Below are 27,881 nucleotides of genomic sequence, written 5' to 3' on the forward strand. Positions count from 1 at the left end.
CGGCCTGCTTGATTTAACAATAAACCAGACTATGTATTTACACCCACAGATTGGTCTCAACCATATATAATCATGGTTCAACCCGGAGGGTAGTGATCTGTGTGCAGCCACGTAGTTACGTAAGGTTATTAACGAGCTATTGCCCGTTGTTGCCCATGGAACGCTTGAACCAAGTTTCAGTTATGCCTGTGTCCACACAATACATGCATCGCAGAACCACCGAAATAAAGTGCACATGCATGTCTGCAATAGCACGAACTTGTTACCAAACCACCGTGAGTCCATATACAAAAGTTTGTGTTCACTATTTACCGACGACTGTATGTTTTCCCACACTGTTTCCACATGTATGTGTCTTTCATGCGACCATATTTTTCATTTGTTACCTCACATTGATGCTGTTTTTTTATATTTCAGGCCGGTGTTTTTGCCTTAGTGGACTAGATTTTCTTGCTCCTTGCAGACCAGGGCGTATGATGGCGGACTCTGGTCAAGCAACCATTCTATCAAACCAAAGTGTGCTTATGTCATCCACAGATATGCCTACTGCCGCTATAGATAAAGGTAAGACTAGTGTCACAGTATTCATTGATACATATGCTACTTTGTACTTATCTGATGGGAAGGCACATGGCTGCGAAGAGGCCTGTTGGAGTCTGCTAGGATCAGCTCGAATTGCACGGGTTTAGGAATACTGGTACGATTATTGCGCATTAAGGAAGCCTTTGAACCAAAACGAATAGATAACAGCACATGATAGTGATTCGTGCGATGATCGCTTTGGCCTTTAGTATACTTACCTACGATGTAGAATGTACAAAATGATGCACGCACGAAAGCTGCTGAGCTACTGGTTTCTGGCATTATGATTTTAAACTTTTTATGCTGACATTGGTCGACCTTCAGTTTGCCAGAATGTACTGATTAAACGACGCTAGTAGGCAAACGTTTGTTACGCTGTTAACACGCGCTCGGATGGGGGTCAAATTATTAACTCCCCCCCCCCGAAGTTTTTCCCAATGGCTTCTGCGCGGCGCGGCGTAGCCGCGCCCAATTTTTGCAGAGCTGTATGCAATTGAATAGCGATCGTTTGACATAAAAAATTAGATTTACCTTGTAAGGTCGCTGACCTATGGCAGGTCGAAGTCAGGCCATGTTCTCAGCGAAGTCCCTTTCTAGGGAATCGTTCAATCTAATGCAACAAGGGAGTGTTAGACGAAGTCATGCGTTTCTGAAATGCTTTCTTAGGGAACGCAAATCATAAGGTCGACATTTTATTTTAGGAGCATGCTGCCTAGCATAATCTTTGTTGCTTATTCAAATGCAAAACTCAGAGCAGTCTTGCATGATTTTGGTCACCATGACCTTCAAAAGGTCCAACAAGGTCACTGACCATAGGTGAGCTTGTGATCTTTTGCTTAGAAACAGTTATCTACGTTCTGGGGACACTCTGGAGACCAACCTGGAATTTGACCTTGTTTGACCTCATTTGACCCGAAGGACATGACCTAGGAACCTCAAACCTTGGCTTGAGCGAGTTCACGTACGGGTCAAGATACCCTTTAAATTTTGTGTCTAGCTTTCCCGGTTCCCGAGATCTGAGGGAATCAAATTGACCCCCCACCCACCCGAGCGAAGGGTACCTGGCCGGGCACCCGGGCGCGTGTTAACACGCGCTCGGCTGGGGGGGGGGGTCAAATTGACCCCTCCCCCGAAGGTTTTTCCAAATTTTTCATGGCTGTAGACAGTTGAATAGCAGATTGACTGGCATAAAAATTTGGATGTATCTTTTAAGGTCGCTGACCTATGGCAGGTCAGCAAGGCCATGGTTTCAGCGAGGGCCATTTCTAGGGAATCGTTCAATCTGATGTAACAACGGAGTGTTAAACTAAGCCTGAGAATCTCTGAGATGCTTCCTTAGGCAATACAAATGTTGAATGAGAGCATTACGTTGACCTTAGGTCAGGTGTGAAGGTCAGACCAAGGTCAAAACTGACCTGTTTTATTCCTCTATGGCTTGCTGTATGAGAAAGTTCTGTGGTGCTCATCTCGAATTTATTGATAGCGGGAACAGCATTATACATCTTCCACGAACTTCTTAGAGGTCAGAAAAGGTCATTGGCCTGCAATAACCCAGTTAGACATTTTGTTTTTGGACACATACTACCTAGCGTAATTTTTGTGGCTTATCCAAATGCAAAACTCAGAGCAGTCTTGCATGATTTTGGTCACTGTCACCTTCAAAAGATCAAACAAGGTCACGGACCTTAAATGATCGCGTGACCCTTTGCTTAGAAACATTTAGCTAGGTTCTGGGGGCACTTCGTGACCGTGACCTTAAAACTGTGACCTAAGTGTTTTCACGTACAGGTCAACACACCCTGTAACTTTCGTGCCTCTCGCTTTCTTGGTTCCCGAGATGTTAGGGGGGTCAAATTGACACGCACCCCATCCGAGCGAAGGGTGCCTAGGCGGCCACTCGGGTGCGTGTTAACACGTAGTTTTATGACATAGCATACGTTCGCTTGATAACGTCGTTTAATCAGTATCTCCCTGTATATCGCAGTCCAATATTTGCCAATATGCGTGCAAAATGGATTTAGACGCGCTTGCTTGTTACGAGTGTATGTCAGCCTTCAGCCTCATGATTCGTACCACGTATGCACAAACCCGACAAAATAACGAATTCCGTAGCATTTCATGTCGTACGCATGTGTCGAACCAAGCTAAAAACAACCAGCAAAAGGTGTAGCCCATCCTACCCAATAATCAACATGCACTTAGGCTTGGACAGCCTGGATACTCTACGTAGTCGAAGTTCGTCAAGCTATGGTAGACCGTCGACACTCCTGCGGGACCATAATGCGTAACTTCAGGCGCTAATGGTAGTCTCTGGAGTGGTCACGTGCTTTTGGTGCGCTACATGCGCCCTGGAATGCCTGTCAGAATGTGGCATGCGCTGATGGTGGTCTCTTATAGTTGTCACGTGCTCGCGGTGCTTAATACGCGCCTAGAACAGCCCGTCAGAATGATGCATACGCTAGAAGAGAGAACGAAGTTTTCCCCCCGCTCTAAATTGCTCTCGGTAAAGCTAGAACCGCAAAACCTGCTGAGAACAGTGTCTGAATGATTTCTTGAATGCGTGATCACTGTAGCCTATAGAACAAAAAAGTATATAGTTGAGCAAGGTTAGCTATCGAAAATTCATGTCAGTCAGCATTAACAAATGGATATTGAATACTGAGGTCATCGGCACTTTTGCGTGGGTCCAACAATAAACAGTTGATGGCGCAACGAGTGAAGCTTGAACATTACGGCATATCCATGGCGTAATTGCTGACAGACGAGGTCAAGCAAGGTCAAACGGAGTACTGATGTTTGCCATAAGATGTAGGATAAAGTGGGCCTATCGAAGTCGCTGATTTCCTGGCACAGCTCTTCTTAATGGAGGGCGAACTTTGCTGGATGCCCAATCACACTTCTGAGTTCACAGACGTGTGGAATGCTCCCGGTCGGGGATCTGTTTCACCTCCAAGTCGTGTCCTTCCGTGAACGGTGGCTCCATGGCTCGGCGAACAGATACTCCGTGTTGTGGTGAGGCCGTAGGTGCGAGGGCTGGAGCGAGGGGGCACTCATTAGCCAACCGTTTTTGTATGGACGGCAGCATATATAGACACTGTTCGGGCAGCGCATATTTCCACTGGACAGTGGCGGACCAGCGCCGGGTCACGAGCGCTGGTTCGCTTGGACAGTGGCGGACCAGCGCCGGGTCACGAGCGCTGGTTCGTCGACTGGTTCACTGAGGCGGCCGCCTGGTCAGTGATCGCGGTAAACCTTCGTTCCAACTTTGCCGGGATGACAGGAAAGCAGTCGCCGAACAATTTACTTTATCTTTGGTTTATTGGCGTCTTTTTCTTTCGTTGGAAGATCCACCAAAAGTCCTTTGCAGGCACATGTAATTCATATCCTATTTAAAAACGAAAATGTGGGACGGATTTTGCCTCTCTATCTCCGTGCGCGTTAAAAATAAAGATAACGGTGGTTTTGATAGCACTCAATCTGACTGACAGCATTCTCGTATTGTACAAATATAGCCATTACTTTGCTGCCCTCGAAAGCGGTTTTACCTCTCCTATAGTCACCGGTACGTACCATTTTCGGGTGCAGTTTTTGACGTACCGCACCCGAAAATGGGTGCAGTGGAAAAATATATAATATGATATATAATAGATATGTATGTGTTCAACAAAAATGTACATAATATCTCAAGAATAAGTAAAAGGCTACATTCAACAAGCATCGCTAGCTAAAAAGCGGTCCGATGTTTGTCAAATGTCGCCTTGTTCCATTGTGTGAGAATGTAATGTAATGCCATACTCGTCAGTATCGAAACGTTGACGCATCGGCATAAACGATAGGGACTGCTGCTCTAACCATAATTTGTTTATAAAAATAGGCCTTGTATATATGCATATATATACATATATATATATATATATATATATATATATATATATATATATATATCCTATTTAATATATTATATATATATATTATATATATATATATATATATCCTATTTAATATATTATATATATATTATATATATATATATATATATATATATATATATATATATATTAACTATTTTGAATAAACCCTACATATGACGGCACTACTCTGAGGCGAATTTAGTCATTACTCAGATGTTGAGGAAGTTTTGAACAAGCCGGAGATGGACTGCGGATGTTTGGCCGCAGCCCCTCATGATCGGGAAGGAGCATGTTAAACGAAAAATGTGTTTATTGGGTTTTTTAAATGTCAAACTAGAAAAAATACGCGAGGACTCCATTTTACTTGCACGCCCAACGTAAAGCCCGCAGCCATTATGATAACTTGTTGAAACACATGACCACAGCACTGTGTGCGTGTGCGTGTGCGTGTGCGTGTGCGTGTGCGTGTGCGTGTGTGTGTGTGTGCGTGCGTGCGTGCGTGCGTGCGTGCGTGCGTGCGTGCGTGTGTGTGTGTGTTTCATTCGCCTGCTAACATGTCGCTGTTGCAGCCACTGGGGACAACAGCAGCAGCAGCATCATGCCACAGGCGCCCTTCGTGAATGCCACCCAGCTGAATGGCACGTTTAACCACATTAGCCCGGGGGCACTGCTGCGGGGCTCAATCGTCTTCGGCTTCCTCTGCATCATGGTTGTCGTGTACATCACTTTCAGAGCGTGCAGGTGAGGATGGTTGGATGCTGCTGCTACGGGCAAGACAGTGTGTCGTGAACGATAGGGCACATATCGTGGGTCTGCCGTTATCGTTATCAGGCTGGTTTTATCACTATTGTATCACATTCAGTGTGGCCGGTTTCCGTTTTAGGTGTTTAGGTCAGCCAAGCCATAGCTCTCTACTGGCTAATATTTTTGCAACGGCCCGTTATATATACAGCAGCGCGTTGACAAAAAAAAAACCGTAGCCCTGTTTATTTACGGCATTTATGTAACCTAATCACACATTGGATGCAACATCTGGCAACACATCAGCATGACTTGGTGCAGGCGGCGTGTGTGGGGCTGCACATGTTACAGGTCATGGCGAACCTCCACTGGTGTGCGTTCGGTGTCGTCACACCTGGAGTGCTCTAACTCTATCAAATCGAAGACGGTCATGCGCGTGCGAGGCGCGAGGTGTTTATAAGTGCTTTCAACTTTCGCGGTCTGCGAGCTTTTATTTCGGGGCTGCTTTGTACGGATTCTTACATGAGTCCATCATGCTAGTATTGGTGAGGAACACAATAAGGGGAACTATTTGTCCAGCTTTCTGCTTGAAGCTTGTGGTCAGTTATGGGTGTTGAGTGTAGGATGGTTCTGTTCATTGTATTCTGAAATTGTCCTGTGTGCGGCTTCGAAGCACTTGATTATCTGTTGGGTTTTATTGCCGTTGTCCTTACCCAGATAAGGTATGACGTCCCGAAACGTATGAACTAATCATAGCCACACATTTTTATCATGAGAGTCATCGACTTAACTTCGAATGTGTATTGCCCATGGAACTCGGCTTTGCGTAAGTAACAAGTAACAAGTGATCATGGATTCGGTGACATTCTCAACAAACCTGTCACTGCTGTGTGTGCTCCGGCTCGACACTCATACAAAAGTCTCACGAGCACCTGGTGCTGTGGCCACCTGAGGGTCGCAACGTGCCACCCCGCTCCACCGGCGCCTCTCCGTGCTCCGGTCCCGCCCCGCCGTTGCTGCTCCGTGCTCCGATCCCGCTCCACCGGCGCCGCTCCGTGCTCTGACCTGCTCCGCTGGCGCCGCTCCGCTCTCTGACCTGCTCCGCCGTCGCCGCCCCATGCTCTGATCCTGCTCCACCGTCGCCGCTCCGTGGTCTGATCCTGCTCTGCCGTCGCCGCTCCGTGGTGTGATCCTGCTCCACCATCGCCGCTCCGTGGTCTGATCCTGCTCCACCGTCGCCGCTCCGTGCTCTGATCCTGCTCCACCGTCGCCGCTCCGTGGTCTGATCCCGCTCCGCCGTCGCCGCTCCGTGCTCTGATCCCGCTCCGCCGTCGCCGCTCCGTGGTCTGATCCCGCTCCGCCGTCGCCGCACCGTGGTCTGATCCCGCTACGCTGTCGCCGCTCCGTGATCTGATCCCGCTCCGCCGTCGCCGCTCCGTGGTCTGATCCCGCTCCGCCGTCGCCGCACCGTGGTCTGATCCCGCTACGCTGTCGCCGCTCCGTGATCTGATCCCGCTCCGCCCTGTGCTGCGCTCAGGCTGCGTCGCAACCGCAAGTCGGCGCGCTACAACGTACTGTCGACGCGCGACGAGTCGGCGCCCCTGCACAGCGACGACGACGACGAGGAGACGGTGTTCGACGCCGCCGGGTCGCGGCGGTAGTGCCGCCGCTGGGGCGCAGCGACAGCGTCCGAGCCAGCCCGCCGCTGAACCGCGCGCTCGGCGACCGCCGGAGTTAGCGAGCGGGGGAGGGTGGAGGGAGGGGAAGTTCGGAGCATTACGTCGGTGTCGATTGGCTTTGGCCCTGTCGAGCCACTGACGGAGGCATTTGTGGGCGGTGCATGTGTCAGTATGAAATGGTGGAGTTGTTGATGCATGCGGCTGAGCTTGCCCCGTTCCCGCTTCTCGTTCTGAGTGGTGGGTTGAGAGTGACCGCAAAGCTATTTCAAGCTGATCAGAGCAGAGCATATGTGGTGTTATCTGTTGGGCAGTAACGCTGATTTTGTACTCCTGTGGCTGCTAGAAATCAACAAGTTAGTGATGTCCTTAACGCTTGGTGTGCTGACAATGGAAGAAAAGGGGGGTTGATTTTGAGCTTCTACGTCTAGTCATCAAAACCAGTCCCGACAGGTGTTCCTTGGCTAGATTGGTATGTCTCTGACATCTGTCATCTACTGCAATGCCCGTACGACCATCAGCGAAATCGAAATACGGTGTAAAGTCCTCGTAATTAAATGTGTTGTCATGTATTGTTTTTGCCTCACTGTTTGGGCATGTAAGCAGGCAGCTGAGTCTTGCTGTGTGGTATTGAAGCAGACTAGCAAGGCTTACTCATGCGGATTGTTGTTTATCAGTTTCGCAGCAACAAAATCTGGTTTGTCGCCCTGAACCGTGCAAAAGTATAGAAAAAGGCGTGTTACCTTCCAAGCATAATATTTCCCGCTGTTAACTAGTTCGGCATCTTTTGATGCCGGCGTTTAGCGTGACGTTGGCTGCACGAAACGGTGATCAAATGCCGCACGCAAGTTGGTTGGACAATGATTAGGTGTGTCTGGGGAGCGGCTGTACTATGCCCTAGCAAGAGCACGCTTAATGATAAACAGTTATCAAGCCAAAATGTTTGGGTGACGATAATTATGGTACAGTTGGTACCGCCGTGATTTCCTGCGTAGGTGATGCATTGTGAGATCCAGGCTGCGCGGTCATTCCAAGCATAATCACGCATCCTAGTGATTATTTAGTTAGCATGCGAGTTGTCTCGTTCAAATCGCTCAGCGCTCTTCTCGTTTTACATCAGATGTGTTTGACTTGGGATGAACATCCATACGTTGGTCAACAACACGACTGCGGTCGATCTAGTAGCCAGCCATGATAATCATGCCTCCGCCGACCTGCCGAACCCGTCCCTGCTCTTGGAGGAGGTTTGGATGGTGGACATTTAGTACCGTGTGTCCTCACCATCGAGTAGCAATGACCTGACTACTCGGCCATTGCTGTCCCGCTGACCTGGTGTGTCATGTGGAGGACTTGGTGAGACGGCTCTGGACCGTCCATGAAATCCGCGGAGGGGGTCGCGACACTGCGAAATCTCTTGAAAGAGTAGATGATTTGGTTGAATCAGATATATCATGGGTAATCCTTGACATGTGATATAGAAATTGCGGACCCATGCCGTTTGGGTATTGTCTTTGGCTAGGCTTTTCTCAAATTGCATCGTTCTTTTGAAACCCGTCATGTTAGACTACAAAGTGCAGTGTGTCTCGTTTTTCCTGTTTGTGCGTCGCTGTGCAAGCTGTTACAATGTGCGCCACGTCCACCCCAGATCCATGTTTCGTTGCGTGCGTTCTGTGAAGCCCATTCGAAGTGCTTTTATACGTTGGGGTCCTGTTGTATTCCCTGGTATTCCGCATGCCTTTTGTATCGCATAGACAAATCACAGAACCTTGTATTCAACAGGAGTTGCGACGGATCAGTGATATGATACTGTGACCTAACCATGAATATATTTTAGTATGTCAACTCTGCATGGTGTATTGTCGACTGCTGAGCCGTCATGGCATCAAAACGAAATGAAGAATCAGAGAAAGAGAATCGTGTGGAGCATTGCATGTTGTATCAACGGGGCCGACTATCAGAAATCTCTTCATGTTCTCCAGCTGCCTCGCGCAAAAAAATGCCTGCTTTTCTCATATAGTTGTAGGGTTTTCTGTTGTCAAGAAGCCCGCCTTGTGTGCAACGAGCGGTGGGTCGTACCCTGGGAACCTGAGGATCGCAGAATGAGGTGGCTTTAGATCTCCCCCCCCCCCTTCAGATTTCCATAATGACTTCACTACGCGCATGATAATGAAGCTTACCGCATTATATGTTTCACTGCTGCGGTAATTTGGGGACCCGGCATTTGAAAGACCAAAAAAGGGAAGATCAGGGATGTGATGTCGGTTGCATCTTCATACACGCAAAGGCGTATCTTTGCTCGTAAATGCGTATTGGAAAGTCCTCCATGGATGTGCTGTTTTGAAATCATCCCGCATGTGGCACCCGATGGTGCAATTTTGCAAAATCCATTCCGGTCAGCTCATCCTTGGTTGTTTGGTCACATGCTTCCAAATGAAACCTCTGAAGACCCTGTTGAACTTGGTATGGCCAGATGCGGTACACCGTGAGTCACGTTAATTCCCATTTGTGAGGAGTGCTATCCATTCCCGTTTTGTCATACGATGCTCCGTCTTTACTATGTCTGGTTGAAACTTTTATAAGCCGGTTTTGAGCCTTCGGCGTGTCACAAATCCGACGCACTAATTGCTGTCGGCGTGTCATCAGTCTGCGCAGGGCTGTAATGCCAGTTGTTTTTACTGCCATACAGCATGTCAGCACATGGTTGCAAAGACAAAAAGCCGAAAATTAGTTTTTTACCATAATGGCCCGGTATAACCGATCGCACGCCAACTGGCGTGGATGTTTAATGACGTTAACCCGACGCATATTCCCATGGCCTATCTAATGTCACTGTCCGTTGACCGTACCTCCTTCAGTTTTTGAGAACATGGGTGAGTCCGTAATGCCCAATGTACGACTCCTCAATAAAAACGTCCACCTGGGGATGGAAATTCATTTACGCTTCGTATTTTGCCGTTTCATTTCCAGTAGCAATGTGGCACTGAAGATACACGACAGTGATCGGTGGACCTTATCTGCTAATTGGGAGATGCAGCCGCATCGGCAGCATCTTAGAAAATTAATATTACGTATATGGCGTTACAAGGGAACACTGGACCCGAGAATATCTGTTTTCCCAAGATTTTTGGGAAACCTTTACTTCCGACGACAATAGGCATTCAGCACAGCAGACGGTACTGGTAAGCGGACGTAACACCGTACGGACGTAACACCGTAACACCCGGCCTGTTGACCAGCATCTTGCAAATTGAAGGCCAACAGCTGTCAATACGTATCCGTGGGTTCATCAGTGGAATTGCAAATACCGAAGAATCGAGACATTTGTACCATTCTTAATCGCCGGCTTTTACATTGCCGAGCATGAAGGCTAAAGAAAAGCGTCGGGCGTATGCATCGTGAGAGTGGCCGCCTAAGCGATCATTCCCTCCTGATCTGGGCCAGAGGTCGCTGCTAAGCCCGGCTGCCGCTCCGTCTGCGGCATCATCAGGGTCATGTTACCGATCTCCTCGAACAGCGGTGCCCACTGGGAGGCGGCGCGGTAGAAGACGGGCGGCTGGCCGAGCGGCGCGTCGACGGTGACCAGCGCCGGCCCGCTCCAGACGCGGCCCGACCAGAGGTGCACCCAGCGGTCGGCCGGCAGCCGCAGCTGGCGGCAGGTGACGCCGCTCCGGTACACCGGCGCCACCAGCAGGTCGCGGCCGTACAAGTACTGGTACGCCGTCTCGGCGCGGTACGGTACCAGCTCGTCCGGGTAGTGCAGGAAGGTGGGGCGCTGCAGCGGCGTGTGGTCCCTCCCGTACTCGGCGAGCGCGGCGCGCGTGTACGGCGCCAGCGCGGCGAACGCGCGCGACACGTGTGCGAAGAAGGCGAGCGTGCGCGCGCTCGAGTACCACTGCACGTTGCTGGCCGGCCGACTGCCCTCGTGGGTGCGCATGACGGGCGTGAAGAGGGCGTACTCGGCCGAGCGCAGCAGCAACTCCTCGGAGCGCCAGAAGAACGGCTGCTGCGTGGTGTAGCCGCCGATGTCGAAGTGGTTGAGACCGCAGCCGGTCACGGCCAGCGAGAGCGCCGACACCAACGTGGTGGCCACGCCGTCAGTCGTCGTCCAGTCAGTGTTCTGGTCGCCCGACCACGACATGGCCGCGTGCTGTGCCTGCTCGCCGTTGCCGGCGCGCACGAAGAAGAGCGTGTCGTTCTCACGGCCGGCGGCGATGACGGCGCGCCGGTTGGTACGGCCCCAGAGGCTCGGGTAGACGTTGTGCAGCGCGGCCGGCGAGCTGAGCGCCGCCGCGCCGCTCGACACCGCGTCGGCCGGCACGTACTCGCCGAAGTCGGCCATCCAGCCGGCCATGCCAAGGCCGAGCAGGTTGGTCTGAATCAGCTGCTGGTACCACGTGCCGGCCGCCTCGTTCAGCAGATCGACCGTGGCCGCCCGGAAGCCGCCGAAGTCGAGGACGTAGTCGTCCCCGGCGGTGTCCGTCAGGAAGTAACCCTTACCCGTGTTGTTGAGGTAGATGTCACCCTCGACGTTCAGGTGTGGATTGATGTAGGCGAGCACTTTGACGTCCTCCTTGTCCAGCGACTTGATGGCCTCGTCCAGACGCGGGTAGAGCGTCTCGTTCCAGCGCCAGTTCCAGAAGAGCCGCTGGCCGAAGGTGGTGTCCTGCCGGCCGGCCCAGTCCTGAATCCAGAGGCCGGCCACGCGGATGCCGGCCGTCTTGGCCTGCTCGTACCGCTGCAGCATGACGTCGGTGCCGCCCTGCACGCCGAGCACGACGCCGTCGGACGCCCAGTCCGGCAGCAGCTGGCGGCCCGTGTTGGTCCACTGCACCAGCTCCAGCGGGCCGGCGCCTACCGCCAGCCGCACCGACAGCGCGCCCACGCCCTGTGTGTAAAACTCGTGGTGGTCGGCCGCCGAGAAGTTAAGCGCGCCCAGCTCGCCGGCGCTGCTGTCGAAGTAGTAGCCGCGCGAGGAGAGGAAGCTCGCCTGCGGCCAGTAGGTGGTGTCGTAGCTGCCGCCGGCGCCGCCGTCCAGACTGATGATCCACGTCAGCGGGTTGGTCGGGTCACGCAGGATGCCCTGCTCGCGCGTCCAGATCGGGTAGTTGCGGCCGCGCAGGTTGAAGAACGTGTACTGCTCGCCGCCGCCGAACACGGTCTCGTCGCCCTGCGCGTGCAGCCGCAGCCACAGCCGGTTGTAGAGGTCGGGTCGCTCAGCGCCGCCGCCTACATCCACGGTATCCGTGGACTTGCTGAAGCGCAGGGTGACGCGGCTGTCGGCGCGGTCTGGCGCCCAGAGCGTGATGGCCGTGGCCACGTCCAGCTGCGTGACCTCGAACTGTGTCAGCGCCAGACGCTCGGTGGTTGTATCATTGATGATGAAGTTGCCGTCCGTCTCCCTGTACTGTGGTGGTGCCGGTTCCCAGGAATGCCGCCTCGTTTCCCGGGCTGTGGTCGATGAGCTGGAACAGAGGTGGATGAGCTGGCTTCAGGGATACTGGAAGTGGACAGACCACCATACACATTCGTTGTACGCTCCCATTCAGTGCATTGCCAATCACGCGGCCGTGGTTGAACCAGCTTTTACCACTTCCCATCCGTCTCCCTCTGGCTCTCCAGGTCTCCCTATTCCCGATTTCTCCGCTACGCGCATGAAAGCTTAGATCCATTTGTATGTTTTATTGTACGCTGCGTTACTGTCGTTTGTCGTCGAACTTCCCGTTTATCGCACGTCGGGCATATTTCACGCGCGCGTAGGTGAGGCTGTGCGCTCATAAAACGTAATTCCACGCCAACCCAAGCACTGTAAATGCAATTTTACGACGCACCATCTCAGCCCTGGACCAAATTGGTCAAGAAAACGGGGTTATGTCGGCAGTACAATGTTCTAACTGGCGTCATAAAGACAAGGTGAATTTTTGAAATTGTTGTTGGATTTCTATAAAAACTAAACTTTGCAGTTTGATGCACGATCGATTCACTCAAGCCTCGCTTTTCGGATTCACCGTTCAATTTATAGCGGAAGCCATCAGAATTGTGGCGACTCGCTATTCACTCGCTCGATGCGGATGCGATCGAAGCCGTTTGTGATAGCCGGGCGGACCGGTGCGGTGAGGCACGTTGCTCCCGACCGGCCGGCCCCCTGCGCCATCCCTTGCCACCGCCAGCCCTCTCCAGTGCTGGTCCAGAAAGACGTCTCTAGATAGCTGCATGGATTGTTTAAAAGATCATGCATTGCAGTTGTCAGCGTTCTCCCCCACACCCAACGGGATCAGTCGCCTCAGCTGTGGCTCACTTGGCAGCCTGAGCTTTGTCTCGGTGGACGACCTTACGTGCACAGTAATCATGAAGCGTCCACGTCTTTCGAAGGGGAGCATTTGCGTTAATCTGTTCCCAGGAGGTTTCAGGATACCTTCTGAGACCATGGACCTGCCTCGCTCGGACTCGTCGACCAAACTGGATCTTTCTCGATAATGTTCATCGAGCCTGCTCCCACAGCTGGACACGTCCAATATTCAGGGTCCGTCACAGCTGGATCCCATGCTCAGCTGTATTCGGTGGACTTGGACGGAACGTAAATCGCGGGCCCGGCCTTGTCCATGCTTTGGAAATAGGCCCCTAGAGCTCAGACCAACACGGAGCCGACTATTCGTCGCTCGTGGTCTCTGGCCGAATTAGAGGAACGCGTCGTCTCAAGGGTCCCTACCGGTGCAAGAGATGCTCTCACTGACGTTCAAGATCACAGCGCTAGTGGCTGGGTTGGCTGGGGTTAATGTAACCTACAGCCAGCCCTGCGGACCCTTTAACCTTCCAATCAGGCCCTCGATCTCTGGTCTCGAGAGACCCTTCGGCCCCTCTTTGGGCCTACTCAAACACTGCTCCGACTCGGGGTTACTTGCTGACACAGAACCCCTGTTAGGACTGTGGCCCCTAACCGACACAGGAGCCCCTCGTTGTGTCAAGGACCCCGATTATTGCAAATCACCGGCCCCGGCATCATTTCTGCTTAGGAAATGGGCCCCAAGGGCTCACACAGACATGGAGCCAACTGTTCGGTGTTCATGGTCTGACAGACTTAGACACTTACATCGTCTCAGGGGTTCCTCAACCTGTGCAAGAGAGCCTCTGACTGATATTTCAGGTCACGACCCCACGGGGTCCCGATTCTTTATATGACCCATAGCCAGACCTTCGTGCCCTTATATGCTCCAACCGGGCCTTTGATCGTCGGTTCCGGTGGCCGCCCGGGCCCCTCTTCGGGCTTTATCGAACATTTCCCTTGGTCGACTCCGTGCCCTTGCGGGCACAGGGCCCTCTGTTAGGCGCTATGAGCCCCCGACAGACACTAGGCCCTCGGCCAGTGCAAATCAGTGCAAGGTGCAAGGGCAGTGCAAGGTGGCCCAGTGCAAGGGCTCTCTGGACGTGATTTGAGGGTCCGTCTTCGCAGGTCTGGGGCTTCTGAATAAAACTTCAGCCAACCCTTTATGCTCTTAAACCCTCTAATTGGGCCTTTGATCATCGGACCAGGCAGGCTCAGTAGGCTTTTCGGGCCTCCTCGAACATTGCCTCTGGTCGATTCGGGGCCCCTTGTTAACACAGGGCCCCTGCTAGGTGCTGTGGAGCCCCGAGCAATGTAAATTGCTGGCTCATGCTTTGCCCTTGCTTGGAAAATGGGCCCTAGGGCCTGCGGCCATGCAATTCGCTTGAGAAATAGGCCCTTAGACCATGCCGGCACGCAGCCGGCTGTGCGTTCCTGGTGGGGTCTGACCAAAATATAGGCACTTACTGTCTCAGTAGGCCCCTGATCAGCGCGCAGGGCCCTCTGGCCGGCATTTGAGTGCCTGGCCCAGTTAGACGGGGCCCCTGAATAAGACCTACGGGCCCCTGAATGAGCCCTTCGAGCCCCCGAACCGGGCATTTAATCGTAGGTTCCGAGCGGTCCGAAGGGCCCCTCGTAACCTAAGGAGAGGGGCACATGTCATTTGTGTTCCTTCCCCTGCCCACGCTATTGCAGGGGCTACAAGGCTCAGAAGGGAACAGTAGGCAACAATATATCTTTGGATAAAAGATCGAACCACTTTTTGGTTGCTTTGCGTTTCAGGTCAAACGGGAGTGTTTAACGCAAACACAAATGTATTCCTTCCCTTTTGAAAGGCACGAACGCTTCATAATCACTTTGCACGTAGCATTGTCTATCTAGACAAAGCTCACAACGCCAAGTGAGCTAATGCTGAGACTACCGATGTTTATAGGTGCGGGGAAAAGGCTGACAACCGCAACGCTAACATGCTTCAAACAAGCTGCCCGAAGTCGCCGTTCTGGACCAGCATGGAAGGCTGACACCGCCGGTGGAATCGGCGCCGGTGAGGTCGGCCGGCAGGAGGCGGGGTGTGATAACCTGGAACTGAGTCCGCCTATGTGATCCAGGGACCGTCCGCGGCAACTGGCCGGGCCGGCCGGCGACACGGGAGATGTGGTGAGGAGACATGCGGAGGACCGGCAGGCACGCCAGTAAACCTACCACGGGGCCGGCCGGCGGCACGGGAGATGTGGTGAGGGCATGCGGAGGACCGGCAGGCACGCCAACAAACCTACCACGGGGCCGGCCGGCGGCACGGGAGATGTGGTGAGCAGGACATGCGGAGGACCAGCAGGCACGCCGACAAACCTACCACGGGGCCGGCCGGCCGCGCGGGATCGCCCGCTGCTCCGGCCCGTCCGGGTCCGATCGTATCCCCGCAGCACGGGTGTACAGCGGGCTCCAATGTTTTCTTAAGCTAACTATCTTGCGAGTTAAGCTCTGTATCTCTCCTTGACAATCTACGAGGTTCCGGCCCGGTAGCGCGCGCAAATACAAATACCGACCTCGCGTGCAGTCCTGGCGTGACGCGTGACGTTTGCATTCGGCTTTATCCGTACTTCAGGGCGACCAGATACTCAGGAGGGCTGAATTCAGGAATGCGTGCCCGGGCCCAGGCAGAGCCGTGCTCAGGCCCAGGCAGAGCCGTGCCTGGGCCCAGGCAGAGCCGTGCTCAGGCCCAGGCAGAGCCGTGCCTGGGCCAGGCAGAGCCGTGCTCAGGCCCAGGCAGAGCCGTGCCTGGGCCAGGCAGAGCCGTGCCTGGGTCCAGGCATCGCCATGCTCGGGCCCAGGCGAGCCGTGCTCAGCCCAGGCAGAGCCGCGCTCGGGCCCAGGCAGAGCCGTGCTCAGGCTCAGGCAGGCCGTGCTCGGGCCTAGCAGAGCCGTGCCTCGGGCCCAGGCAGAGCCGTGCCTGGGCCAGGCAGCCGTGCTCAGGCCCAGCAGAGCCGTGCCTGGCCAGGCAGAGCCGTGCTCAGGCCCAGGCAGACCGTGCCTGTGCCAGGCAGAGCCGTGCTCAGAGCTCAGGCAGGGCCGTGCTCGGGCCTAGGCAGAGCCGTGCTCGTGCCCGCCAGGCCACCTTGCCTGGGCCAGGCAAGCCGTGCTCAGCCCATGCGAGCGTGCCTAGTCCAGGCATCGCCATGCTCGGGCCCAGGCAGAGCCGTGCTCGGGCCTAGGCAGAGCCGTGCTCGGACCCAGGCAGAGCCGTGTCTGGGCCCAGGCAGAGCCGTGTCTGGGCAAAGGCAGAGCCGTGCCTGGGCCAGGCAGAGCCGTAACTGTTGAGAGTTGTCTCCATTCTGCCGCGCCTGGTGATTGCTCAGGCGACAGCGAGACGAGGTGATCACCGGCGAGCATCGCTTAATGCTATCTCAAACAGAAAATCGTGTCGTAGCCCATGACAGGGATTCTGGGAAAAGACTTGTGTCATAGAGCCGAAAGATTTGAGGTGACACGTATGGGACAGATTGACTTCACTAAACACGCATAATCCCTGACGATTTGTTTTCACCACATACCAGCCGCACAAAGGTTGAGTTCGTCACGGATTGGCCCACAAAGGAGACCAACATGCACTTTTCCAGATAATGTTTCATGCTTTCAACTGCTGAAAGTGTCATTTTCCAGCGAGGATGCAGGCCGAGCGAGCGTCACTTGAGCTCTGAGAAAGATGCCGACCTAATAGCTCAGTCCGACAATGGCGTTCTCAAAAGCCGACCTCTCTGTGGCCATTCTCGCGGTTGAATGCAGTTTCCAACATCATTTAGCGTAATTCCCTCATAAAGGCCTTTGCATGCAGGTTGTTTGATCCTTTGCGGATTACTTGTGGCCGTTGCCATGCCATTATTATTTCATATTTTACATTCATTTAGGGCGGAAAATGTAAACACTTCAAACTCTGGGTCAAAAAACGGGCCGAGATTTTGAGGACACAGCGTCACAGCGACGTAAGACCCCTGATTCTGACCCCTGATTCTGACCCCTGAGGGGAATACGTTTTCAAACGCCGACACGACCTCGTGCGAAAACCATGCGTCTGCCCGTTGTGTGTCGTTTTAAGTGGTAACAGATCTCAGGAGCCTGAGCACAGGGAGACGTGAGGCTGATAAGACCCTGTAGGCGGATGTGCCGAACAGCACAATAACAGATCGCAAAGCTCACCGACCGGCATGTGCAGCTATAATCGACCACGCAGCTACCAAACAGCTACCACCTTCTCCGAAGGCCACCTTGAATGCAAGACTCCGTGGCCTAAACCGAGAAATTGTGTCGTGTTGTACTGCAGTTCATCAGGTCATCCGCGTCATTGAGTTATTCTTAGACCTTGGTCAGCAGATACATCGATAGTCACAAGGCAACGAGCATAACACGACACGAAGAGGCACATGCAGTGGGTTCGGGTCACTTTAGGCGCTTGCTATTTGCCCATTACAAGGGTGGCCTGCGGCCGGTGGCAGCGGCCGCGCTAAAGGTCAGGTGACGTCAAGAGGCAGGACAGACCGTGCCGAGCATTGCGGTTCGTTAAACTTTCGCCACCAAATTCTGCCGTTGAACTGGAATTGCGCGATCGGATGATGGGGTCAAAGCTCACACAACAAGCACTGCTTAGCGTTAGCTCTGTTCCCAGACATCCATCCATTCAAAAGGTTCGGATAAAATATTTAAACAGAAATAAATAAGAAGTTAAAAATGTCAGGTATTTTGAGTAATATCCTGGACACGGGTCTTAAAAGTAGAAAAAGGCAAGTCCGCAACGTCGTTGCCGATGACACACTCGTCGTAAACACGCGCAGCTCGGTAGACATATGCTCGTTTTCCAGGGATGTTCTTGCGGCGAGAAAGAAATAAGTGACTAGATTGAGGCGCACTGCGCTTGGTGTTTTCTTGTTTGTAGGAGAGCTGAGAACATTAAGTCTCCGGTTTCCCGTATGTCAATGCTTTGTGTGAAAGGCATATATCGAAAAGTCAATAAGCTTTTGGGCACTAAGCCAAACTGTCGTGGAGCATCCGGCACATGGTCAAATCTACGGCGTCCGGCGATCACTCTGGCCGCGAAGTCAAACACTCTGTGATTTGGCAAAAGTCGTGCTGTTCGCACTCTCATAGACTGAAGCGCATTAACGGACACATTAGAACCCAAGGGGGTCAATGATGCGTGGCAGGACATTGGCAGGTAACGCGTGTTTGGCATTTAGGAGAACAACAAGAATGCCAAAACAATGCCTAGTGGCATGGCTCACGCGCAGATCCCAGGACAGGGCAGAATCCATGAGCATTCCTTATTTGTTTGACACTGTCTAAGCCTCGGATAGATTTGTCCATAAACCTGACGGTGGGTGACTCACGAATCTGGCTGAGTTGGCGCCTGTCTCCGCAAGGTAGAAGTTCCGTCTTGCCAGCGTTAGCATCATGTCATGTTGGAGAAACCACGTGCACACCGTGTCTAGGACCGTTTCCAAGGATTGCTGGGGATCTGGATTGCTGAGATTGCTGGAGATCTGGATTGCTGAGATTGCTGGAGATCTGGCAGCCTGCTGCATGGTTCAGTGGCGGCGATCTGCGTGTTGTCAGCGTAACGGACTACTGATCCACGGAAGCCGCTGATTTCGAGTGGTATGTGGCAAGTGAGGTCATTACTGGTTGTGCTGTATGGCAGAGGGCCGCGGCAGGAGCCAGATAACTCCCGAACCACCCGGTGCAAATCTGGAGCCACTGGAGCGTCGTAAGAAGGGTAGGGTGGTCCATCACATCAAAACAACGGCTTAGGTCTATGAGTGTAAGAAACGTCACTTCGGATCTGTTCATGCCATGCAAGATTTCGTCTGTAACAGTTAGAAGAGCGGTACATGTCGAGTGATGCTCCACGAATCCGTGCTGGTCTGCGCTAAAAAGGCCGTGGTGCTTCAGGAAAGATGTGAGCGGCTGGTGAGCGAGCCTTAGTACAATTTTGCATGTGACTGGAACCAGTGTAACGGGCCTAAAGTTTGATGCTGCAGTTGGGTCGTTCTTTTTCTGAAGTGGAATTACAACGGCACTTTTCCAGCTAGAGGAGTCCATTTCCGCGACAATGCTAGTATTGATGATGCAAAGTAAGGTTCGACCGATTACGCTGAAGCTGGGTTTCAAGAGGATAAGTGGTATGTTACTTTCCACGCTCGTTGATTTGTTTGGTAGTGGAAATAAGATCCGCCGAAGCTGATGAAGAGTAGTAAGCGCGATATGCATTGAACCCGTGTTGACACGAAGGAGACGAACGTGTAATTTTTCGTCACATTTGATGGAAGTCGGTAATGAATGACCTTATCCCGGGTCTCGGTGTCGATGGAGGTGAAAAGGCATTCCGTTTGTCCGGTGTGAGATTCACAAGTTGAATGGGTGGGCCCGTTTGGTTGCTATTACAGGCTATGGATGGCGTACAGCATCGATAGAGGTGCCCCATTTATGCGCTGCATGATTACATCTCGAAAGCACATTTTAACGGTTCGTTTTACCGCAATGTTCAGCTGCTTGTAGGCCCCAAGATCACCGCTGCTTGGCATCTCGGCGTCGGCTCATTAGTTCTTGTGTCTCGTCACTGACAGGAGGAGGTGATGGGTTTTGCATGGGAAAAGGCGCACAGGCGCGTGTCTGTCCTAAATGCGGCTCATTTCAATGGAAAAACGCTCCCGCTGTCGCTAGCACGCCTCGTCACGTGTAACAACTGGCCCCCAGCCCGCGCTGCGTATATCAGCCATGAAGTGCACAGAGTTTAAGACATGTCAGTCGCGCCCTGCTCAGAAAGTGGGTCTGACTCTAGCGCGTGAGATGGCAGTGGTGATGACAACGCGCCCTGCTCGGAGAGTGGGTCTGACTCTGGCGCGTGAGATGACGGTGGTGATGACAACGCGCCAGTGATGAGAGGTGCACATAGAGAGTGGGTCTGACTCTGGCGCGTGAGATGGCGGTAGTGATGACAGCGCGCCAGTGTTGAGAGGTGCATATTGAAAGTGGGTCTGACTCTGGCGCGTGAGATGGCAGTGGTGATGATAGCGCGCCAGGGATGAGAGATGTAGATAGAAAGCGGGTCTGTCTGACTGCCGCGTGAGATGGCGGTGGTGATGACAGCGCGCCAGTGATGAGAGGTGCATATTGAAAGTGGGTCTGACTCTGGCGCGTGAGATGGCGGTAGTGATGACAACGCGCAAGTGATGAGAGGTGCATATAGAGAGTGGGTCTGACTCTGGCGCGTGAGATGGCAGTGGCGATGGCAACGCGCCAGGTGATGAGAGGTGTATATAGAAAGTGGGTCTGACTCTGGCGCGTGAGATGGCGGTGGTGATGGCAAACGCGCCAGTGATGAGAGGTGTATATAGAAAGTGGGTCTGACTCATGGCGCGTGAGATGGCGGTGGTGATGGCAACGCGCCAGTGATGAGAGGGTGCATATGGATAGACCAGGCCCTGAAAGCTACGTGGGGCTGGAGCCCTGTTTACTGTAGCTCACATCCAATCCAAACAGTAACGCGTTCGCAAAGTTTGGGTCGCAACTGCCATGATCATTACCATTGAAAACTCATTGGTTTTCTTGACAAGCACGGACTGACTGCCATGCCTGGTCATAATCCTAGGTGCCAATTTTCAGGTGATGCTTTCTTGTGAATTTGCGTGTAAATGTGTTATTGATAGACCTCCATCTGTTCTCCCATGGAACTTTCTTGAAAGTCAGACTTTTCATCCCAATGGCCATGCCGATTACTATAAATTGCGGAAGGCCTTGGCGTCGTTGACTTTATTTTTGACATGATCCCTGCATGATGGCAGTTCATATCTCTAATGACTGAAACTGTGTCGCCCCTTGGATACCGTACATGGCGTCCTACTGGTGCTAATTCTTCACAAAAATAGCCCAAGGCTAGACCAGATCACGGTGAAAGACTGGCGGCGGAGCCATCACATTAGCTGGCCACCAAGCATACAGATGTCCCGTCTGGCGAAGGGCTTGAAGGTTGCGTATTTTTCGCACGCGGGTTCAAAATAAAATACCCGACTGCCATCCGATATTTTGAGCCGGTAAATGTCACTAAGATATCCATAAATATTGGGCTCGTTTGCTTGTACAAATGTGCCCTAACCCCGCAGCGTGTCACCCTGTACCGCCGTCCTGCAGCCCATCAACCCGTACCGCCATCTCGGAGCCTGTCATCAGTACCGTCACCCGCAGCCCGTCACCCGCACCCCGTCACCCTGCACCGTCACCCGCACCCCGTCACCCTGCATCGTCACCCGCACCCCGTCACCCTGCACCGTCACCCGCACCCCGTCACCCTGCACCGTCACCCGCACCCCGTCACCCTGCACCGTCACCCGCACCCCGTCACCCTGCCGTCACCCGCACCCCGTCACCCTGCATCGTCACCCGCACCCCGTCACCCTGCATCGTCACCCGCACCCCGTCACCCTGCACCGTCACCCGCACCCCGTCACCCTGCACCGTCACCCGCACCCCGTCACCCTGCACCGTCACCCGCACCCCGTCACCCTGCATCGTCACCCGCACCCCGTCACCCTGCCGTCACCCGCACCCCGTCACCCTGCATCGTCACCCGCACCCGTCACCCTGCACCGTCACCCGCACCCCGTCACCCTGCACCGTCACCCGCACCCCGTCACCCTGCACCGTCACCCGCACCCCGTCACCCTGCACCGTCACCCGCACCCCGTCACCCTGCGTCACCGCACCCCGTCACCTGCACCGTCACCCGCACCCCGTCACCCTGCATCGTCACCTGCACCGTCACCCGCACCATCACCCGCAGCCCGTCACCCGCCCGTCACCCGCAGCCCGTCACCTGCACCGTCACCGCAGCCCGTCACCCGCAGTCACCCGCACCCGTCACCCTGCACCGTCACCCGCACCCGTCACCCTGCACCGTCACCCGCACCCCGTCACCCTGCATCGTCACCTGCAGCCTGTCAACCCGCACCATCAACCCGCAGCCCGTCACCCGCAGCCCGTCACCCGCAGCCCGTCACCCTGCACCGTCACCCTGCACCGTCACCCTGCACCGTCACTCGCACCCCGTCACCCTGCATCGTCACCTGCAGCCTGTCAACCCGCAGTCCGTCACCCGCAGCCCGTCACGGCTGCCCCGAGGTCAACGGTAACATGAGACCAGGGAACGCAGCCGCGGCCGACGCGACTGCATGGCTTACTTCACAGACATTGACGAAGTCGGGTGCACGCGCTCACTCAGCTCACGGTCCCCGCACGCTCAGACCATGCGTGAGCGCGCGTCCATACAGCCGATGCCCCGGCTCGGTGCATCGCTGTCCGAGCCGAAGTGGGTTCAGCCGAATGCCCGTTGCCGAATGCATCTGTCCGAATATGGTTTCGCCGAGGTGGCATTTCACCGCTGTGTCAATAGCGCGAAATGTGAACAGTCGAACAACAATCTACTGGCATACCCTTTTGTTGACGCATCAATTTGATGAACATTGACGATGTCGAAATGCATACTTACCTCATGCTAATTTGCAGAAATGTTCTTAAGTCAAATGTCATTTTGTCGAAATGCCCTTTAGTGGAATGCTGATTCCCAAAGTGTTCCGTGGACCATCTGCTGATTTGGTGAAATTCTACCGAGTCGGAATACGAGGAGCGACCTCCGCAGCCCCCTACGATCTCGAAAAGCAAGCAAGCCAGAGTCATAGCAAAGACAGAATTGAAAATCTCTCGTCTCTCGTCTCGTTGAAAAATCTCGTCTCTGTATTCAATAAGTGTGACCGAACAAGGACGGATGTGACCTTTGACAGCTTAAATCACGCCCACCACCCTGTTACCGCAAGAACTTAGCATTCGACAATACAGAGAACGAAGTTGAGCTCTTGAGAACATGTTTTTGGATGGCCTCTAGTGGACACCAACAGATGTAACCTGTAATGTATCATGTCAGGTCAAAGGAATAGAGTCTGCTGCTCTTTTGCATACCCATGCAGTATAGTCCATCCAAATGTGTCAACAACTAAACAAGCAAACCGCATTGCTCCATGTCCTCAGCAACATTGATAACGTCCTAACAACAATTCTATCGATGCCTAACGCAAGTCATGGGCCACCCTTTGCCATCAGGAGACGCGTCACATTTTCACTCGTCCCATCCACATTTCGACAATATGAGTCTGACTTGTTGACCACTCGACAAACATACGGTTGTTTAAGACCGCTGGTTAAATTTCCTTTTCCAAAAACAAACATTCGACAACTGGACCGTTCGGCGATCTTTCCATTCATAAACTGTCATTCACTATGTCCATGCCAATGCCCATCTCATGGCGGCGTATTATCATTCAGCAGATTGACAATTCGACTGATTGGCTTTTGGTTGATAAGCATTTCGACTTATCTGCAGTTCAACTATTTACACGCCGTCAAAAATACATGCCGTCAATAGGTTATTCACCCTTTAGCCGATTGGTGTATGGGCTATTTGTTTTGTTATTTAGCCGATACACCATTGATTTATTCATTACTAATGTGCTAATGTACTAATGGCTCCGCTGGTGTCGACTGACATTCATTTGAGCAGGCCACTGCCTCCACACCTCCCCCCCCCCCCCTCAACCTCCAAAGTCTCCCCCTCCAGCGTCCAATTGGACTTTACCAACGCCCAAGTTGCCCCCCCCCTCCCCCCAACGGCGAGTTTGCCCCCCCCCCCCCAACCCTCTGAAGCTCCAGTCCAAGAAGTGTATTACGAACAGGAATTCGAAATGATGTCAGAACAAGGCAAATGACAAACATGATGCGATGTCCAGCTAATTCTAGCTGACGGTGCTAACCACACCTTGAAAGCTTCGCACTCGTATCGCATTTAATTGATTTGGTCTACATGCTGCATGTTTTTAGATTAACAATTCAAACATCTTGTTGGTTCTGGCCTAGCCTTGCGCTGTTATCTGAGTGTTTGGGCATGATGCAGCGATGTTTCAAGTTTTACAGACTACAGCAAGCTGTGTTATCCTGCCCCGAGATGTTATCAGAAAGTGAAAACAAACTGGTCTAATATGTGCCTGCAAATACGTGACCAAGTCACTAGCCATCTACATTCGAAAGAACGCTTCAAATGTGCTGGCCTTCACTTCGACTTACATATTCAGTGAAACAGTTACAAAAATATTGATGGTCGACAGCACCCGACCAAATTGATACTGGTAATCGCCCGACATTAACCACCAAAGCAACATTAGCCGTGTCGAACATATCTCACGCGATGGCCGCGCTGCGGCCTGCACCCCGCCTTAAGACAACCAGCCGACATTTATGTGGCAGATTTTAATGGTCGCGCACATTAGCCTACACTCTTTGCTCCCAGAGCCATGCACGTCCAGCAACGTATGAAGCAACTCAACATCGACCCTGCGTCGGTTACCGATACTTGGTTTCGACGACCAACGTCAAACAAAATTATAGCGACGTCCAACGACAGCATCTTTCGCCGAGAAAGCCAGCGACGAAACGTATTAGACCAGGGCCGTAATCTCCGATTTGGTTGGGGGAGGGATTCGAACTCCATGGCGTAGAGACGAGAGTGGCTGAAATCCGGAATATAACCTGTTTTGCAGTGTATTTGGCGTCAGGCTCTCCCCACCTTCCCCTCCCCCCCCCCAAATCCCATTTCGCAAAGCTACACTGCTGTGGTGGATGCTTAACACGCGCTCGAGTGGGGGTCAAATTATCCCCCGAAGGTTTTTGCCGGAATGGTTTCCGAACGGCGCGACGTAGATCCGCCAAATTTTGTTTAACTGTAGACAATTAAATAGCAGATCGTCTGGTATCACAAATTTAGATGTGCCATGTAAGGTCGCTCATCTATGGCACGTCAAAATCAGGTCATGGTTTCAGCGAAGACAATTCTAGGGAATCGTTTAATCGGATCCAATAACGGAGTGTTAGACGAAGCCATACATCTCTGAGATACTTTTTTAGGCAACACCGCGATTGAATAAACAAATTACATTGAACTAAGGTCAGGTATGCAGGTCAGACCAAGGTAAAAAAAACTATTTGCTTTATCTTTCTAGCGCTTGCTGTATGGGGTAGTTCCCGGTGCTCATTTAGAATCTATTGATAACAGCAGCCACATTAACTTCTGAAAGGTCAGAATAGGTCACTGACCTGGAATGACCCAGATCGACATTTTGTTTTTAGGAACATACTATCTAGCGTAATCTTTGTCACTTATCCAGATGCAAAACTCAAAGCGGTCTTGCATGATTTTGGTCACCATGACATTCAAAAGGTCAAACAAGGTCCCTAACCTTAGACGAGCGTGTGACCTTTTGTTTAGAACAGTTATCTAGGTTCTAGGGATCCTTTGGAGACCAACCTGGAATTTAACCTTGTTTGACATTATTTGACCCAAAGATCATGAACTAGGAGCCTCAAACTGTGACCTGAGTGAGTTCACGTACAAGTCAACACACCCTGTGAATTTGGTGTCTCTAACGCTCTTAGTTCCTGAGAGCTCAGTAGGGATCGCATTGATCCCCAACCGAGCGAAGGGCATCCAACCGGCCACCCGGGCGTGTGTTAATGATCGTGATACGCGAAAAATTTGTCACCAGATTGTTCCAGTTTTAGGTTTGGGACTTGGTGCCCATTTCTCAAGCAGGGACAAGGCCGGGCACATTGGCCGGGCCACTAAGCCAACGAAGAGATCCTGTGTCGATCAGGGAACCACGGTGTTAAATAATGGTTCTGTCCTGACAAGGGACCCGTAGTCCGCTTGGGAAAATGCTCTTGGGACCCTCAGAGGAGCCGAAGGACCCCTCGGAACCGACGATCAAGTGCCCGGCTGGAGGACACGCTGTAGGGCTGGCTGTAGGTCACATTAAGGACCCCGGCCGGTGGGACTGGGTCGCCAAATATCATCCAGAGGTCTCTCGCATCGATTGAGGACACCCTGGAACAATGCAAGTCTCTTTTTCGGTCATAGACCACCAACACCGAACAGTCGGTTCCGTTTCGGTCCAAGCCCTGGGGGACCATTTCCTAAGCCGGGGCATGATCGGACAAGTGATTTGCATTGGGCGGGGCCTCTGAAGCAACGCATGCTTCTTTGTCGGTCAGGGGCTCACAGTGCCTGACGGAGGGTCCAGTGCTGGCTAGGGCTTTCGGCTCGGCCAGGGATACAGTTGCTGGACAGGAACAAAGACGGGACTGCGAGTTTCAGGGTACTCTTGCGTTGGTCGGGGCCCTCTGACAATGCAAGTGGATATGAGAGCTTACGAGGAGAGTCCACAAGGCGACAATGCGATATCCACAATACAACTTTGTCAGGGCTTCGGTACCGGACGGAGGGCTCTCCATACCGTTTCAGCCAGCGGACGTCATGCACAACTGTAATCTCACTGCCGGCTATTGGATACCTGCGGCGATAAGGGAATTTTTTCATCAATTAGGGCCCTACCTGGGGCTGAATGGCCGATTCAGAGAGCCGCCGGTGTCAGGAAGCGACCGGTGTATGATGCAGGCCTCTGAGGGCCTACGTATCGACCAGAGGGTCTCGCTCCTGGGCCGCCAGCACGACAGTCGGCAGGCACCCCACGCTATAACAAAATGACCCTGAAGCCTTTCTCCGAAAAATGTAACGTGTCCTATATTGCTATACCCATTGGGTTCATTGACAGGCGTGATTTCTATGATTGTTTTCAAGCTGTCTTGCTTATGCGCAGAGAGGTCGTGTTGACTTACGTCAACTGAAGCAGTTGTCATGTCTAGCGATTACGGTTAAATGTTCCAATATTTCTTGGCAACTTGATTGAACTTATGCTATTGTACTCGTTTTGATGATGATACACAATATATCGAAATGTTGACAGCTACATAAATGATAGTGACTGCTGTCCTTGCCATAAAGTGTTAACTTTTGCTCACTATCTGAGTATGCTCCATGTATATATATATATATATATATATATATATATATATATATATATATATATATATATATATATATATATACATATATATGAATACATATGGATATATAACGGATTCTCACCGTACAAGGAACAAAATCCAAGAATTTTTGTGCCTGTTCCCTTGCCACGACATCCACCAATCTGCCCCCCCCCCCCCACTCTTTTTGGCAAATCTACACTCGTTATTCCTCGTTGAAAGACTTGGAGATTGCAGAAAAAATGTCTTGAAACTTCGGCTACAAGCCTTTGTCGAAGCTTCAGTGGGCCGTAGATTTCATGGATTGTGTAATTGCTCTGTGAGATTTCCTGCTCATCGATGTTTTAACAAAAGCTTGAAGTTGAAAATATCAGTACACTTCCTTTTTATCCTACTTATTCTACAAGGAAGAGTAATGCTCCAGAAGCCCCCAGATGGTACAGCTGCCCTGAACAGCTTACGTAATGGTTTCACGTTCAGTGAAATCGCATTCGAGAAAATGTCATTCGGCAATTTGTCCTAGAGCTGCACTCACCAGCAGGTCCTCCTGCAGAAACAGCTGGAAGGAGTCATTCGTCTGCACTATCCGGAAGGAGGGAGCGAGCACGGCCCGGACGGAGGCGAGGCCACAGAGCAGCAGGGAGCAGACGGCGGCGGCGTGCAGTCCCATCTTCACCCGACGTG

General features: G+C 52.5%; 2 protein-coding genes across 2 annotated transcripts; one reads left to right on the top strand and one right to left on the bottom strand.

Annotated features, from left to right (window-relative positions):
* The first annotated feature begins 417 nt into the window (after positions 1 to 417).
* Positions 418 to 8,752, top strand: LOC119103251 (membrane protein FAM174). The gene is made up of 3 exons (XM_037226692.1): positions 418 to 564; positions 5,063 to 5,234; positions 6,772 to 8,752. Exons 1-3 carry the CDS (start codon positions 474 to 476, stop codon positions 6,893 to 6,895), a joined length of 387 nt encoding a protein of 128 aa, XP_037082587.1. The 5' UTR covers positions 418 to 473; the 3' UTR covers positions 6,896 to 8,752.
* A 91-nt stretch (positions 8,753 to 8,843) lies between these two features.
* Positions 8,844 to 27,867, bottom strand: LOC119103141 (sulfoquinovosidase). The gene is made up of 3 exons (XM_037226592.1): positions 27,733 to 27,867; positions 15,921 to 15,964; positions 8,844 to 12,372 (listed from the first exon to the last, which is right to left on the bottom strand). Exons 1-3 carry the CDS (start codon positions 27,865 to 27,867, stop codon positions 10,320 to 10,322), a joined length of 2,232 nt encoding a protein of 743 aa, XP_037082487.1. The 3' UTR covers positions 8,844 to 10,319.
* Between the last annotated feature and the right edge of the window lie 14 nt (positions 27,868 to 27,881).

This window comes from Pollicipes pollicipes, unplaced genomic scaffold, assembly GCF_011947565.3.
Source record: "Pollicipes pollicipes isolate AB1234 unplaced genomic scaffold, Ppol_2.1 Scaffold_5724;HRSCAF=6776_pilon_pilon_pilon, whole genome shotgun sequence".
NCBI classification, from domain to species: domain Eukaryota; kingdom Metazoa; phylum Arthropoda; class Thecostraca; order Pollicipedomorpha; family Pollicipedidae; genus Pollicipes; species Pollicipes pollicipes.